The sequence below is a fragment of the Notothenia rossii genome (genome assembly GCF_949606895.1).
Source record: "Notothenia rossii genome assembly, chromosome: 2".
NCBI classification, from domain to species: Eukaryota; Metazoa; Chordata; class Actinopteri; order Perciformes; family Nototheniidae; genus Notothenia; species Notothenia rossii.
Window position 1 is genome coordinate 95,304,656 of NC_136904.1, and position 16,914 is coordinate 95,321,569.

At 42.9% G+C, this 16,914-nt stretch overlaps 1 protein-coding gene across 5 annotated transcripts in view; it reads right to left on the reverse strand.

Moving 5' to 3' along the window:
• Positions 1–5,341: 5,341 nt before the first annotated feature.
• The window catches only part of ccdc141 (coiled-coil domain containing 141), a 28,072-nt gene continuing 16,499 nt past the window's right edge, over positions 5,342–16,914 (reverse strand). For 3 of the 5 annotated variants that reach the window (XM_079667107.1, XM_079667106.1, XM_079667108.1), the window contains 8 exons: positions 15,154–15,337; positions 13,648–13,760; positions 12,709–12,873; positions 12,306–12,454; positions 11,758–11,932; positions 10,937–11,289; positions 8,769–10,628; positions 5,342–7,068 (listed from right to left, as the gene is read on the reverse strand). In XM_079667107.1, coding sequence (XP_079523233.1) covers positions 6,765–7,068; positions 8,769–10,628; positions 10,937–11,289; positions 11,758–11,932; positions 12,306–12,454; positions 12,709–12,873; positions 13,648–13,760; positions 15,154–15,337 — 3,303 coding nt within the window. In that variant the 3' untranslated portion in view covers positions 5,342–6,764. Of the gene's footprint in view, positions 10,629–10,936; positions 11,290–11,757; positions 11,933–12,305; positions 12,455–12,708; positions 12,874–13,647; positions 13,761–15,153; positions 15,338–16,914 lie in introns of all 5 variants that reach the window. The other 2 variants (XR_013805716.1, XR_013805717.1) reach the window with 2 other exon arrangements.

Below are 16,914 nucleotides of genomic sequence, written 5' to 3' on the forward strand. Positions count from 1 at the left end.
ATCTCTTTTCCCAGGTTCAAACTGCTCGTCGCCCCAAACAGGAGTCCATTGAGACAGCGTAGGTGGGTCGCCTGCTGTACGTTTCTTCAATGTCTTGATATCTGAAGAGTAAAGAGACATGTGTAATGTCAGATCTGGACATGGAGCTGATGTCTGCTCCATGCTTACCCAAGTCGGGGGTGTTGTTGTACAAACATAATATGAAGCTGAGTTTAGTTGGGCAGCCATATAACACCATTTAAGATTAGGGGATTGAAGACCCCCCCTCTCATAAGGTAGGTTTAATAGTTTAAGACGGAGTCTGGCTTTTCTGCTGTTCCAGGTGAGTTGACTAAATCATTTGTTAAGCTTTTCGTAGAACATATTTGGCAGTGGCAATGGAAGCGTTTGATTATAATATACTAATGGAGGTAGGTGGTGATTTTTATGATATTTATTCGTCCGATCATAGATACAGGCAAGTTGGAGCAGCGGCTTAGTTTCTCAGTCACTCCGTCTACCAGGGGATCATAACCAGCTGGAACTATGACTCTGAGTTCAGGAGAGATCTTAACACCCAAACATCTGAAACCGTCAGTTGTTGTCATGAATGGAGTATCTGCTGTGGGACTGTGTCTCTCTTTGTCATTCAGAAACATCAACACTGATTTAGAGTTATTCATGTTGTATCCAGAAGATTCACCAAATTCCTTTATTACGCTCATTAAATTGGGAATACTATGTTTTATATTTGTGAAGAAAAATATGATATCATCTGCGTACAAAGAAACGCGATGTTCTACCCCCCAAGAGTAATGCCTGGTCATTCTGCATGTGCTGTAACGGCCATAGCTAAAGGTTCGATTGCTAATGTAAATACAGTGGAGACCCTGTCGGGTAGGTCTCTCTAACTTAAAGGGGTCGAGATAGTGTTGTTAGTTCGGATCTCAACGGTTGGGTTTGTGTTTAGCAGCTGAATCCATTTCAGGAGGGTTTCACCAAACCCCAATCTGGGAAGTGCTTCAAAAAGATAAGTCCATTCCATCCTATCAAATGCTTGACACGCATCCACTGGAAGCTTTGCTGTGTCCTTCGTTTCTCATGCAGTATATTTAAAACTCTTCTGATGTTGTGAAATCCCCCTCGTTGATCATCAACAATTCATTGAGGCTGATATTTATCCAATCGTCCAGAAAGAGCTTTGTATTTCAGTATCACAGCCCATGAAGCTAACTGGTCTGTATGAGCATTCTGTTGGTGGCGTGTTTGGTTTTAATATTAAAGTTATCAAAGCTAATCTCAATGAATCTGGGAGCGCTGCTTTGACAAAAGATTCTTCACATCGAGAAGCGGCTACAAGTTGTTTTTTAAATGTTTTATAAAACTCTCTGGGACCCGTCTGCTCCGGGTGCTTTAGCGCTGCTGATATTCCCTATAGCTTCACAAAGGTCGGCTATTGTCAATGGACTCTCTAGTTTAGCCTTGTCACCATCTGACGGAGTAACTGAAGCCTATCAAGGAGATCGCTCTGAGCTTCCCTGTTTTCTGTGTATTGTGATTTATAAAAGTCTCTAATAATGATTATTGATCTCTTGTGGGTCTGCAGTTAAGTTACCAGACACTGACTTTATATCATTGATTATTCTTTCTGCTTGCATGTTCTTTACTCTCCAGGCCGCTGTTTCCTCTTGGTCGTAGTGCGTTTGTTTAGTCCAGGCTTTCAGCCACTCTGTCACTTGTTAACTTATCGTAGCTCTCATGACGGATAGATCACGTCATCTTTCAGGATCATTGGGACCGTACATTTCAGTCTCTGCTTTCTTCATTTTGTTTTCTAATGTTTGTAATTCTTGATTATGCTGCTTAGCTTTAGAATTTGTAAAACGGATCATTTCTCTTCTTACATAAGCTTTACATGCCTCCCATCTAATGCTGGCTGAAGCTTCATCTTTATTTAGTTCAAAATCATTCTCAATGCAACTTTCCATAAATGTAACAAAGTCTGGGTCTTGAAGTAGATCAACGTGTAACCTCCATCTTGCTTGACGTTCAAACCTAAATCCTAAATTGATCTCCATAAACACTGCTGCGTCGTCACTTATTACAATTCTACTGTAACCACAGCTTTTGACCTTGGACAGAAGCTCCACAGGAATAAAAAAATAATCAATGCGTGAATGAGTTTTATATGAGCTTGAATAGCAAGAACATTCCCTCTTATCCAAACTTCACTTAACCTGAGACCCTTGATATACTGTATCTAAGCAGTGTTTTGCACATGAGTCATATCAACCTGTAGATCTATCAAGGAGTGGATCAAGAGCACAATTCAAGTCTCCTCCTAGAATATAAAGTCCCTCCAAAGCAGTAAGAACAAATCATTCAAAAAACAGCGAGTAAATGTGTCTCCTGTAGAAAGACTATTTTAGATTTAAGATATTTGACCCTGTTTAAAACTTGCTTCAATTTAGCCAATGTTCTCATTCCCCGTACGTTCAGCTTGAAACTTTAATATCCAGACTGACTTGCTCTCTCCATAGACATTCATCACACACACACACACACACACACACACACACACACACACACACACACACACACACACACACACACACACACACACACACACACACACACACACACACACACACACACACACACACACACACACACACACACACACACACACACACACACACACACACACACACACACACACACACACACCCCCCCCCCCCTAGCATTGCTCCAACTGAAGTGCATACCCCACCCCTTGTGTAGAAACATTGAGGGACGTTGATCCACAATGCGAGAAGCAGCCAGTCAGTGTAACTCGACCCAAGCTCACAAAACAAAACAAAAAATCGGTGCCCAACAGCCACACATTTAAACCTTGCCAAGTAATATCCCTTCAGGACTTCACACAAATCTAAACATATTAAAACAATATCTGCTGGTCGAATGAAACTGTCACGATATTCATGTCATGTCACGTTTTTATGTCTAGGTTTGGGTTTTGCTGTTCTCCATGTCTTGTTTTCCTCTTGGTTTATTGTCTGGTCCCTCTCTCTGTGTTTTCCTCCTGTCGTTAGTTTCCCTGGTGTGTCTAGTTGTCTGATTGTGTTCACCTGTGGCCCTTGTGTTTCTCCTCCCCTGCCCGGCTGTTTCTAGTCTTGTGATTACATGTTGCCGCCCCCGTCACCTAGCAACCAGCTGCAGTCACAAGTGCCGGTAATAATTTCTGACACTAGGCAAAATATTTTCAAACTGTTTTCAAACTTTTTCAAACTGTTTTCAAACTGTTTTCAAAACTGTTTTCAAAACTGTTCGATATGGAGTCAGATCTAGCTGTACTTATTTTGGTGTTATGTTTAAATTATTTTCCCGAGGTCGCAACAGGCCCCCGTGAAGAGGGCTTCATTCTCCCCGCGTATCTGGATAAATTGCTCAGTCTGCTCCTTGCTCCCTATCAAAACGAAATTGTTGCAGTAAGATTTGTATAACAAAAGCAGTTAAATAAATAAATTAGCTTTATAATGAATCCCAACAATATGAAAACCAAACAGGGTTTAGAAATATTTTCACTTCATATTATTTTATGTATGTAATATAAAGAAGACATCTCCAATTGCCCGTATATTTAAATACACAAATTAAATAGCTTTACTTTTCTTTCATGTCGTTTACTATTTGGGTGAGTACATTTAAAAACGAATCCAGCTGAAACCGTTGTAGCCGTTGATGGGACGTTACAAGCCTTATATTTTTTTTTTAACTCATTCCTTACCGTCACCCGTTGCATCCTGGGATATGGTAGACCGCGGAGTGTACATCAGATGTATCCTCTAAATCTGGGGAAAGAAGGCTGCATATGCGGGCCGCATTCGGAGGAGTCTTGTCTTTTTTTTAAATTGGGACAGCCTTCGTTTGGCGGAAGTGACGTATGCGGTCTCCGAATGCATCCTCAGGAGGATGCGGCCGCTGAATTGGGACACAGCTTGTGTATTTTCAAATTCTAGCGCACTCGAGCTGGTTTCTCCAAAATGACCTACCCCACCTTTAAGAATGAGAGAGAGAGGAATAAAAGAAACCTCCATATACAGACGCGTATAAAGACAATGTAAATGTTTGCAACTGTAACTCAACTCACAATGCCTGATATCTTCCGATGCAATCTCAAGCTCATTGTGGCTGTGTGATTCCCACACAACACACACCAGAGGCTATTGTTTGATGCTTTTGTAGAACTTTTCGGCTTCTTGGGGCGTTGTGAAGAGATGAATCTTGCCGTTGTGTAGCACTCTGAGTTTGCAGGGGTTGTGTTGGAATCCACGGAAGGCGTTGATGTCAACAGACAACTTTGTAACGGTGTTAAATCCCCGTCGGATCCGGACCGTTTCTGCAGATTAATCCTGCTGCGCGAATGATATCTTGACCACCGTCATGTGTGATGTCTTGATTCACGGTAGACAAACTCCTTCTCCTTAAACTTTAAGAAGCGGACGATGACCGCTCTGTGTTGGTTGGGTTTCCCCGAGGCTAGCGTGCGATGAACCCGCTCCAGAGTGAGAGCCCTGTCAGGTGTCAGCTCAGCCATCGTGTCAGCACGTCGTTAACGAAGTTAAAGAGTGTTTTTTGGCCTTCTACTTTTCCACAATATCTGAGTACTTCTACTTTTACCACTAGATCTGAGTACTTCTACTTTTCCACAATATCTGAGTACTTCTACTTTCACCACAATATCTGAGTAGGCTACTTCTACTTTTACCACTAGATCTGAGTACTTCTACTTTTCCACAATATCTGAGTAGCCTACTTCTACTTTTACCACAATATCTGAGTACTTCTACTTTTACCACAATATCTGAGTACTTCTACTTTCACTCAAGAACAAGATCTGAGTACTTCTACTTTTACTACAAGATCTGAGTACTTCTACTTTTACTCAAGAACAAGATCTGAGTACTTGTACTTTTACTCAAGAACAAGATCTGAGTACTTCTACTTTTACTCAAGAACAAGATCTGAGTACTTCTACTTTTACTCAAGTACAAGATCTGAGTACTTCTACTTTTACTCAAGTACAAGATCTGAGTACTTCTACTTTTACTCAAGAACAAGACCTGTGTATTTCTACTTTTACTACAAGATCTGAGTACTTCTACTTTTACATTACATTATTTTGAACTTTCAAAATAATAGCTCTCGCAAACTGGAAATGTTTTCAATAGTTTTCATGTCGAATTAATTTTCAAATCATGGTAGCTACTGTTCAATGTTCACACGTACACCTGATTAAGTTATGAGATAAAACGTTGTTTGCTGTTAAAACCTGTTGAATGATTAAATAAATAACAACAAGACTGATTTATGTTTTTATTTTCAAGAAACACATCCTGTGAGAAACCAAAAGATGAAATCAACTGAACCAGAACGAGACGTGAACCACATGTTTGACTTCCCTTTCACATATGATGGAGTTCACATGAAGACGTTCTGACAGCTTACTTTAGAATGGAGAGAAACTGAATGGAAAGATCACACACTCTGTATTCAGTTCAAGATGAAACCAGCTGAATCTTTTCAAATGACCTATTATAATCATTTTAAAGTTTAAACATGTGCACATCATTATAGTCCAAAGCTAAGGCATTTTAATTTATTTGAGTCATTAAGGAAGAACTCGGTTGATCGGGGACTTGAACCAGTGACCCTCCGGTTCCCAAGCACCCTAAAGCCACTAAGGCCATGTGAAATTATATGAACCTTTCAAATATGATTTTATTCTCAATTTATTCATCTGTAAATCAGTGTCTTCTCCACTGCGGTTCAACATAACACTTTGACACAATGTCTCTACTTTAAAGAGTCCTCTCCTGCTGATGTTCAGGTGTATATCAGTATTTAGTGTCTCTACTTTAAAGAGTCCTCTCCTGCTGATGTTCAGGTGTATATCAGTATGTAGTGTCTCTACTTTAAAGAGTCCTCTCCTGCTGATGTTCAGGTGTATATCAGTATTTAGTGTCTCTACTTTAAAGAGTCCTCTCCTGCTGATGTTCAGGTGTATATCAGTATGTAGTGTCTCTACTTTAAAGAGTCCTCTCCTGCTGATATTCAGGTGTATATCAGTATGTAGTGTCTCTACTTTAAAGAGTCCTCTCCTGCTGATGTTCAGGTGTATTTCAGTATGTAGTGTCTCTACTTTAAAGAGTCCTCTCCTGCTGATGTTCAGGTGTATATCAGTATGTAGTGTCTCTACTTTAAAGAGTCCTCTCCTGCTGATGTTCAGGTGTATATCAGTATGTAGTGTCTCTACTTTAAAGAGTCCTCTCCTGCTGATGTTCAGGTGTATATCAGTATCTAATGTCTCTACTTTAAAGAGTCCTCTCCTGCTGATGTTCAGGTGTATTTCAGTATGTAGTGTCTCTACTTTAAAGAGTCCTCTCCTGCTGATGTTCAGGTGTATATCAGTATGTAGTGTCTCTACTTTAAAGAGTCCTCTCCTGCTGATGTTCAGGTGTATATCAGTATGTAGTGTCTCTACTTTAAAGAGTCCTCTCCTGCTGATGTTCAGGTGTATATCAGTATGTAGTGTCTCTACTTTAAAGAGTCCTCTCCTGCTGATGTTCAGGTGTGTATCAGTATGTAGTGTCCAATGTAAGTGGGAATGTTAGCCTTTGGAGGCCATTCACAACAACCTATAGAACACACTGCAGGAGAGGGAAACACCTTTTGAGAAGTTCAGGTTTTGAAAGTCGTTAAGTTCCTGCGGTGGAAAACAGATGTTAAAGTAGAATCAGGTAGAGCAGCCACAGCAGGACGCACAGGGTCCCCAACCAGGACTGCCAGTCCACAGCGAGGACGTTGAAGACTCCAGACACCAGCCACGAATCTTCACTGCTGCTGAGGATCTGATCCTGAACCCAGGACTTATCACTGCTGCTGACGATCTGATCCTGAACCCAGGACTTATCACTGCTGCTGACGATCTGATCCTGAACCCCATCTGAGTGCGACGCCTCCGGGACAAACAGGAAGTGCTTCCCGTTCTCACAGGAAATCACCGCGGTGGCCTCTTCATCTTTACACCTGAAGCGACCATGATGACAGGAAGTCAGACAGCACACAGCCTCACTCTGGGCCTCATGATGAGATCTGTTACTATGAATATCTGCCGGACTGCGTCACCAGAGAGTTGAGGACATTATGAATTATGTGAGGGGCTAGACAAGTGAAATGTTAAGATTATATCATATTGTAATTCAATGTATTTATGTAGTAACTGTGCACACAAACAAAATAAGCTATTACAGAACACACAGTTAGCGAGCACACTTGTGTTAATCAGTTATTAATTAGGCTGTTACGTTATTTTATGCAGGAGTCAAGGTTCGGTGTGAATCCTGTACGGTGTGGGAATACGTTTACATTTGTTTAGATGAAAAAATAATGATAATAATTCTGACTTTCTTGTCGAAACTCAAAAAAAAGGGTTTTTGAGAAAAGAAAATCTGAATTCTGAGAAAATTTTTGAATTGTTCTAATTCATTTTTCTTTCAGAGAAGTCAAAAAATAATACTTTGGAAATCTGAGACTTTCAGCAAAAAATGATATCGTTTTTTTCACAGAACTCAGATTTTTTTTCTGAAATGTCTGAGATTTTTGGAAAAGGCTGTTCGGTCTAACCTGCTCACATGTTGCTAACGTGCTCACATGTTGCTAACCTGCATCACATGTTGCTAACGTGCTCACATGTTGCTAACAGTATCACATGTTGCTAACGTGCTCACATGTTGCTGACGTGCTCACATGTTGCTAACAGTATCACATGTTGCTAACATGCTCACATGTTGCTAACAGTATCACATGTTGCTAACCTGCTCACATGTTGCTAACAGTATCACATGTTGCTAACCTGCTCACATGTTGCTAACAGTATTACATGTTGCTAACAGTATCACATGTTGCTAACCTGCTCACATGTTGCTAACCTGCTCACATGTTGCTAACGTGCTCACATGTTGCTAACAGTATCACATGTTGCTAACAGTATCACATGTTGCTAACCTGCTCACATGTTGCTAACCTGCTCACATGTTGCTAACCTGCTCACATGTTGCTAACCTGCTCACATGTTGCTAACAGTATTATGAATGCACCGGACCGTGACCCCCCATACCACAACGGCACAAAAATACAATCCGTTTCAGCCCTAATTCCTAAATACTTAAGTAAAAGTGAAAAATCAAACAACCAGTGCCTTAAAGTTATTAATATTATCAAACTGCAATATATAATTTACTCACACATTTAAAGGGAATATTCAAAACATCAATAATGTCCAGATGTAATTTGTCTTCTACACATATGACTCACAAATGTGGGGTTTTGAATCTGCTTTCCTGACTTACGTTGGATAAACAACTCGGCTTGTTTGAAACGCAGCACGTTTGAGATTTGAAGCCAGAAAATGGAAAACAACTTACCACTCGAATAAAAGCTAACATTAGGAAGTACCTGCTAGCTAATGTTAGTGCAACTTCTTCTATAAAGCAGGGCTATGTAGCTTGTTAGCATGATATCTTTTTCCACCTCTTCTGCTTTAGATATTTTTTTGTTTTTACTAGGACTATAACTGTGCGTGTTCAGTAAAGAAAACATTACCTAATGGCAATCTGTTAGGGTCATTGCCTCTAGATTAGAAATATTAGGTGCCTCGAGGTGAGTTGTGTAGTTAATCATCTTAAAGAGCGTGTGTGTTATTGTGGAGCTGGTTATTTGCTACCCACCAGGTCAGCGTGGGCTCGGGGAGTGCCATCACCTCCACCTCTAGAGTCACCGGAGAGCCCCCCATGACGGTGGCTCTAGAAAGAGGCCTGGTGAAGCAGGGAGGGCCCGGGTGAGAGGCTTTTCCCTGGGGAAGAGACTCTGCCTGGGCCTGGGGAACAGGAGCAGGAAGGGAAGGCCCCTGGATCTGAGGGGTAAGCCTGATCTCCTCGCGGATGGACATTGGCTGACAAATGGTTGGGTCTTGGTCTGGCGTTAGTAGATGGGGTGGAGAGGAAAGGGGGGTGACATGCAGATGAGCCAAAGCTTGTGGTTCAGGCTGAGGAAGAGGAGGAGCAGCGGGGGTTATGCCAGGGTCATGCACACACTGCTGGGTACAGCTGGAGGTCAAGGGCTCATGGAGGGAGTAGGCTGTCTGGTGCTTGTTGCTGAATGTATTGCTGATGCTGTTTGGCTCAGGGATATTGGAGGCATGGACCTCAGGTACACCTGAACCAGCCTGGGATAAGGTGCTTTCTTTCTGGGACCTGAATTTGCTGCTAACTTTCGTCAAGGTGCAATGACTGTTTGAAGGGGAAGGCTGGCAGTACACAGTATCTTTGACAGTTTTGCTGCTTTGGGGCATGGAGTCTGATAATGCTTCTTTGTTGGTTCGGGAGGAGGGTACATCCTGATCAAGGCCACTCCCAGAGTCCAGGGACGATATTGAAAGATTGCTGTTCTCAGGGAGGGTTGTGTTGGTTTGGAGGCCAGTTTTACAGGACTTAAGGATTCCAGTGTCTTGGCTTCTGTCTTGGTGGAGAAGAGGGAGGCTGGAGCTATGAGCAAACTCTTTGTCCGGATCGATTACAGGCGAGGTCTTGAACTGTTCTTTCTGAGACCTGAGATTGCTACTGGACTGTTTCAAGGTATGACTCTTTAAAGATGAGGACTGGCAGTATACAGTTTGTTTGCTGTTTGCAGACATGGAGGATTCTTCTTTGCTGGTTTGGTAGGAAGGTACATCCTGATCAAGGCCACTCCCAGAGTCCAGGGACGATATTGAAAGATTGCTGTTCTCAGGGAGGGTTGTGTTGGTTTGGAGGCCAGTTTCACAGGTTTTAAGGAGCCTAGTGTTTTTATGGAGAGTAGGCATGATAGGGCTAAGAGCGAACGCTTTGCCCGGACTGATTTCAGGCAAGGTCTTGAACTGTTCTTTCTTAGGCCTGAGATTGTTGCTAGACTGTGTCAAGGTGCAATGACTGTCCGAAGGTTCACCAAAGGGTGTACTGAGGAAACTGTCCCTTTGTTGTTTGGAGACTGCGTCGACAGTGTCCGGAAAAGACTGTAACAAACGGTTCTTTTGACAAATTAAGGTTTTGATTTGAGGGAAAGTAGTGTTGATTTTGAGGAACCTAGTTTCTTGGGAAGGGGTTTTGTCTTTGTGGCAATCAGGGTCTGGACCATTAAAAGCCTCAGGAATGCAGATGGACTGGGGGAGCTTGGCAGGGATGTGGTTGAGTTCTGCAACCTGGGGATCAGTCTGTAGCAGGGTTTCATCATTTTGGGTGATCATACTCAGTGAACCTGTTCCCCTTTGAGGCTGGTTGTACTGACTCACATGCTCCTTTAGTACTGGTTCAGTTTTTGAGGGGTTCCTCTTATCGGGGACTTCATTGTCTTTCTTAGAACAACTGTCTGAAGAGTTACCCTTGTGGAGTGGGTTGGATACTGAGGGGAAGCTTGGTTCAGGGCCGCCCAGACAGACGTTGGCAGTGCTGGTCTTTTTAGTCTTCAGGATGCTGCACAGAGTGCTGGTGAACAGGGTTGGAGCAGGAACTGTTAATGGACTCTGCACAAACGAACTGGACTCTGATCTGAACCTGTAACACAAAACGGGATCAAACTCATACCAACACATTTTTATTGTTCAGATGTGGACTGGGACTTTGGTGACATGCGGCCTGTCCTACACCACCATAGAGCTGCTGGAATGAGTCCCAAAACCCAGGAACGAGTCAGCATTGTTGCCCTTTCTGTACCCTCATGACGAAATCAATGTGTTTGTGGTTGGGTTTTTTGTTCATCACAAGTTAAAGAGATTTTCACATTTTGTTCTATGACGTAAAATATGTCTTGTTGGGAATACAAAGGATTCTTGTTATTTCCTGAGAATTAAACTAATACAGACCTAGAGCTGCTGTGACGGCTGGTTGGAGGAGTCGGACAGCTGTCTGTCCGGCTGGACTGTCTGTGTTGTCGGACTGCACCACTACCAGTACCAGAACCAGAACCAGTACCAGAACCAGTAGCAGTGCCGCTGCCCTCTGACTGGCGGCTGTACTGGTTAGTGTGGACGCTGTGGGAACTGAAACAGTAGCCCTCCTCAACGTCTGATTGAACCATGATGGACTCTGGAGTCTCTGCCAGTGGCGGCAGGGAAATGTCGTCAGGTGATGCACAATCGTACTCGTCATTGGAGAGAGAATCTTCCATCATCACGTCGTGAAGCTCCGCCTCTGACAGGCTGCCTCTTGATGCATCCTGGGTAAATAACAATTGAGTATTTGTGCATTTAGCAAGTGTCTTTGATAAATATATGACTTGACTTCATTTATAGTGTGTACCCTTTCTCCAATTCACTCACTGAAGTGGCTAGCATTAAAGCTAAGCTAACAATAGAGTAAAGAGAAGTCGAGCAATAAAACAAACAATCATTTGAAAAATATAAATGACTAATAAACAGTAATACTATTGGGAGCATACAAAAACATGGGTTTCAAACAGTGTCAACATCAAACAGCAGAGACTTATTTCTCATGATTAGATTTCAGGCTAGTTTTACCACCCTCAAATCTTAAATATAACCCAAGGAAACATCTTTGTGTGTTTGAATATCATCTATGTATGTGTTCAAACATAAATCTGTTTTCATAAATATAATTTTTCATTAGATGGGAAATGAAGGAGGATCTAAATATGATCCCTGTGGGACACCACATTTCAAATGACCTTCCCGAATTCCCTCTGGATGTCAGAAAATGATGGGCCAGTCACAGAGGGTGAGGGCGTGGCCTCCGTGGCGGCAGGCTGTGATTGGTTGTGTATGTTGCGGACTCGTCGGTTGGTATCCAATGGGGAGCATGGGAAGTTGAAGGTGTGGGTGGAACAGTATGAGGAGGTGGCCCTAAAGGAAAGCAACATCAACCTTTATTTCTACAGTTCAGGGATGCAAGCAGACACGTTTAATAATGTTTGTGTTATTTACATTTCAATTTGATTTCAAATATTTCTATATCATGGTGAGTCGTGAGGAATTATTAAATGTTGCACATAAATTATCATAATTTTTCCTAAAATGAAAAACAAAGAGGAACTGAAACGGATCCCTGGGGGACACCATATCACTTCATTTTTATCTAAAGCTATTTAAAAAACATATATATTTGCTGTTCAATGTTGTACTTTTTAAACAACATTTAAGTCTTTCTTTCTGAGCTTTTTAAAGAAACTGTAAATTGGAATGTATTTTGTGGGTTTTTTGCACTATTTCAGCGTACCTGCTCTCCGTCTGTCTCTCTGAATCCAGACTGCAGCTCTTTCGTAACGGAGGCTTCCGTTTGGCTGCGATCTGCCTCTTCACTGGAACCTCCTTCCCATCATGCTCGGCGGTCAGTTCGGGGGTGTGGCCCGTCTCCTTTAGCTCGTGCTGTAAACATTTAGGAGACCTTACAGCCATCATTTTGACAGCAGATTGACAGGTGACATTTTAATCAAAACAAAAGCAAGTAATGAGTCCCAAACTGACTCATTACCTCACACCTGCACCAGTGTTTTGGATAAGTACCATAAATATGTCATGCATGTCTAACCCTTAACGTAGCTGTCTGATTGTATTTACTGCATTATTGTGTACATTCTGTTTATCGTATGTTTAATAAATGTGTGTGTGATTATGTTTACCATGTCCGACGCCTCCTGTGAGCGGCGGTTATCTGTCTGCTCCTTCTTCTTCCTCCTGTTTTCCTTCAATGACTTCTCTTTCTTTTCCTCTTCGTCTTCATCTTTCTCTTTGTCTTCCTCTTCCTCCTTCTGTCCATCGTCCTGCTGGTTTTTAAGACTCTCCATCTGTGATATCAGAATGCAATAAACGGAAAGCGTTATCTTACAGAATGACTTAATGTGGTACCAATCAGCAGACCAGTATTATTTCCCTTTACATCTCACATGTATGTTAATATTTACTGTGCTCTAGTGCTGGAAAGTGCATTTACTCAAGTATACTTACTTTAGTAATTCAGATGTTTTCATAAAGAAAGTAATATGATGTTTTGTTATACATTAAATTAGCTAACCGTTTATTGAGGAACGCTGGGCGATGAGATCATTATTCAATTAGCAGTTTGAGAAAATATAAATTAGCATCCGTACATTTAATCATTTTTAATATAAATATTTTTGGGTGCTTTTGATTTTTTTTTTGCAGTGGGTACTTTAACAATGAATACCTAAAGAATATTTTGCTAATTATACTTTTATGTTAATTTTGAAGTATTGTTGCAGTGTGGATTTACGTAGTGATGTCACTATGTTCCTGGAGTAAACCAAGGAGTCCAATGGAGGTGTTTCAGGGGTGTGTGTGGGATTTATCTATCTTTTTGATGTAGATTAAAGTAAAGTCATTTAGTTGTAGTGGAGGCTGTGGCTCAGTGGGTAGTGTGCTGGACTTTGCATCAGGGGGTACCAAGTTCGAGTCCCACTGCAGTCAGCATGTGGTTGTGTCCCTGAGACACTTCACCCCAAAGTGCTCCTGTGGGGATTGTCCACAGTGCTGAATTCGATAAAAGCGTCTAACAAATGACATGTGATGTAAATATAATATATCTTTCAGCCTCGTGTTACCCTCAGTTTGGCCTCCAGCGCCAGGAGCCCGTCGCTCAGCGCTCTGATGGACTCCACCATCTCAGAGTGCTTACTGACCGTCTTCTCGATGTAGCGCCGCCCCTCCTCCAGCCCTACACACACACACACACACACACAGTGTTGTTAAAAGAGGGATACATTAAAGCATATCTAAGTAAATAGCACCTGTAGGAAGAGAGAACATCTCCTATTGTTGATGCTATTGTCCTATGTATTCTTCTTCAATTATAATTTATGATGTACTTACATTTAAAAAAAATACTTTACTTCATATATCCACCAGATATTTGTATTTCTATGAATGCAATCATATGTAAAACCCTACCTAAGTTCTTTTCTCACACATTTCAATGCAGAACTGTTGACATTAAGCACCTCAACACACGTTGGCACCATGTAATCAATGGATTTGATTGTGTTACGTAATGGAGGAACTCACGATCCCAGGTGTGTGTGCACTTTCAGAATAAAGGTGTGTGTGCACTTTCAGAATAAAGGTGTGTGTGCCCTTTCAGAATATAGGTGTGTGTGCCCTTTCAGAATAAAGGTGTGTGTGCCCTTTCAGAATAAAGGTCTGTGTGCCCTTTCAGAATATAGGTGTGTGTGCCCTTTCAGAATATAGGTCTGTGTGCCCTTTCAGAATATAGGTGTGTGTGCCCTTTCAGAATATAGGTGTGTGTGCCCTTTCAGAATATAGGTGTGTGTGCCCTTTCAGAATATAGGTGTGTGTGCCCTTTCAGAATATAGGTGTGTGTGCCCTTTCAGAATATAGGTCTGTGTGCCCTTTCAGAATATAGGTGTGTGTGCCCTTTCAGAATATAGGTGTGTGTGCCCTTTCAGAATAAAGGTGTGTGTGCCCTTTCAGAATATAGGTGTGTGTGCCCTTTCAGAATAAAGGTCTGTGTGCCCTTTCAGAATAAAGGTGTGTGTGCCCTTTCAGAATATAGGTGTGTGTGCCCTTTCAGAATAAAGGTGTGTGTGCCCTTTCAGAATAAAGGTGTGTGTGCCCTTTCAGAATATAGGTGTGTGTGCCCTTTCAGAATAAAGGTGTGTGTGCCCTTTCAGAATATAGGTGTGTGTGCCCTTTCAGAATAAAGGTGTGTGTGCCCTTTCAGAATAAAGGTGTGTGTGCCCTTTCAGAATAAAGGTCTGTGTGCCCTTTCAGAATATAGGTGTGTGTGCCCTTTCAGAATATAGGTGTGTGTGCCCTTTCAGAATATAGGTGTGTGTGCCCTTTCAGAATATAGGTGTGTGTGCACTTTCAGAATATAGGTGTGTGTGCCCTTTCAGAATAAAGGTCTGTGTGCCCTTTCAGAATATAGGTGTGTGTGCCCTTTCAGAATATAGGTGTGTGTGCCCTTTCAGAATATAGGTGTGTGTGCACTTTCAGAATAAAGGTGTGTGTGCCCTTTCAGAATAAAGGTGTGTGTGCCCTTTCAGAATAAAGGTCTGTGTGCCCTTTCAGAATAAAAGCGTGTGTTCTACCGTGCAGCTGGACAGCGAGCTCAGTGATCTGACTGATCCTCTCCTCCTGCTGAGGGACCGTCGGCCAAACAAACTTCTCAAACTGTCGATGCAGGACGGACACGGCCTCCGTGCTGCGGCACTCTGAGGAGAACTTCCCGACGCGAGCGATGGTCGATCCGGCGTCATCACACCAGAACTGATACTGGGAATGTGAATGGAGAGAAATATTTACCTGACAGATATGACCATGAAACTCCCCCACTTCGTTACTGACGTTAACACGGGGATCTTTTACATTACAAGTTTTCTGAAATGTTTACATGCTAATGATGCTAATGCTAACATTTGGTGGATTCAGAAGAAATCTGAAATGAACCCTGTGTGCAGGTATCTGACCTCCTCCTCCTCCTTCATGTTGTGTGAAATGAACCCCTGTGTGCAGGTATCTGACCTCCTCCTCCTCCTTCATGTTGTGTGAAATGAACCCCTGTGTGCAGGTATCTGACCTCCTCCTCCTCCTTCATGTTGTGTGTAATGAACCCCTGTGTGCAGGTATCTGACCTCCTCCTCCTCCTTCATGTTGTGTGTAATGAACCCCTGTGTGCAGGTATCTGACCTCCTCCTCCTCCTCCATGTTGTGTGTAATGAACCCCTGTGTGCAGGTATCTGACCTCCTCCTTCATGTTGTGTGAAATGAACCCGTGTGTGCAGGTATCTGACCTCCTCCTCCTCCTCCTCCTCCTTCATGTTGTGTGTAATGAACCCCTGTGTGCAGGTATCTGACCTCCTCCTCCTCCTCCTTCATGTTGTGTGTAATGAACCCCTGTGTGCAGGTATCTGACCTCCTCCTCCTCCATGTTGTGTGTAATGAACCCCTGTGTGCAGGTATCTGACCTCCTCCTCCTCCTCCTCCTCCTTCATGTTGTGTGAAATGAACCCCTGTGTGCAGGTATCTGACCTCCTCCTCCTCCTTCATGTTGTGTGTAATGAACCCCTGTGTGCAGGTATCTGACCTCCTCCTCCTCCTCCTTCATGTTGTGTGTAATGAACCCCTGTGTGCAGGTATCTGACCTCCTCCTCCTCCTCCTTCATGTTGTGTGTAATGAACCCCTGTGTGCAGGTATCTGACCTCCTCCTCCTCCTTCATGTTGTGTGAAATGAACCCCTGTGTGCAGGTATCTGACCTCCTCCTCCTCCTCCATGTTGTGTGTAATGAACCCCTGTGTGCAGGTATCTGACCTCCTCCTCCTCCTCCATGTTGTGTGTAATGAACCCCTGTGTGCAGGTATCTGACCTCCTCCTCCTCCTTCATGTTGTGTGAAATGAACCCCAGTGTGCAGGTATCTGACCTCCTCCTCCTCCTCCTTCATGTTGTGTGTAATGAACCCCTGTGTGCAGGTATCTGACCTCCTCCTCCTCCTCCTTCATGTTGTGTGTAATGAACCCCTGTGTGCAGGTATCTGACCTCCTCCTCCTCCTCCTTCATGTTGTGTGTAATGAACCCCTGTGTGCAGGTATCTGACCTCCTCCTCCTCCTTCATGTTGTGTGAAATGAACCCCTGTGTGCAGGTATCTGACCTCCTCCTCCTCCTCCATGTTGTGTGTAATGAACCCCTGTGTGCAGGTATCTGACCTCCTCCTCCTCCTTCATGTTGTGTGAAATGAACCCCTGTGTGCAGGTATCTGACCTCCTCCTCCTCCTTCATGTTGTGTGAAATGAACCCCTGTGTGCAGGTATCTGACCTCCTCCTCCTCCTCCTCCTCCTCCTCCTCCTTCAT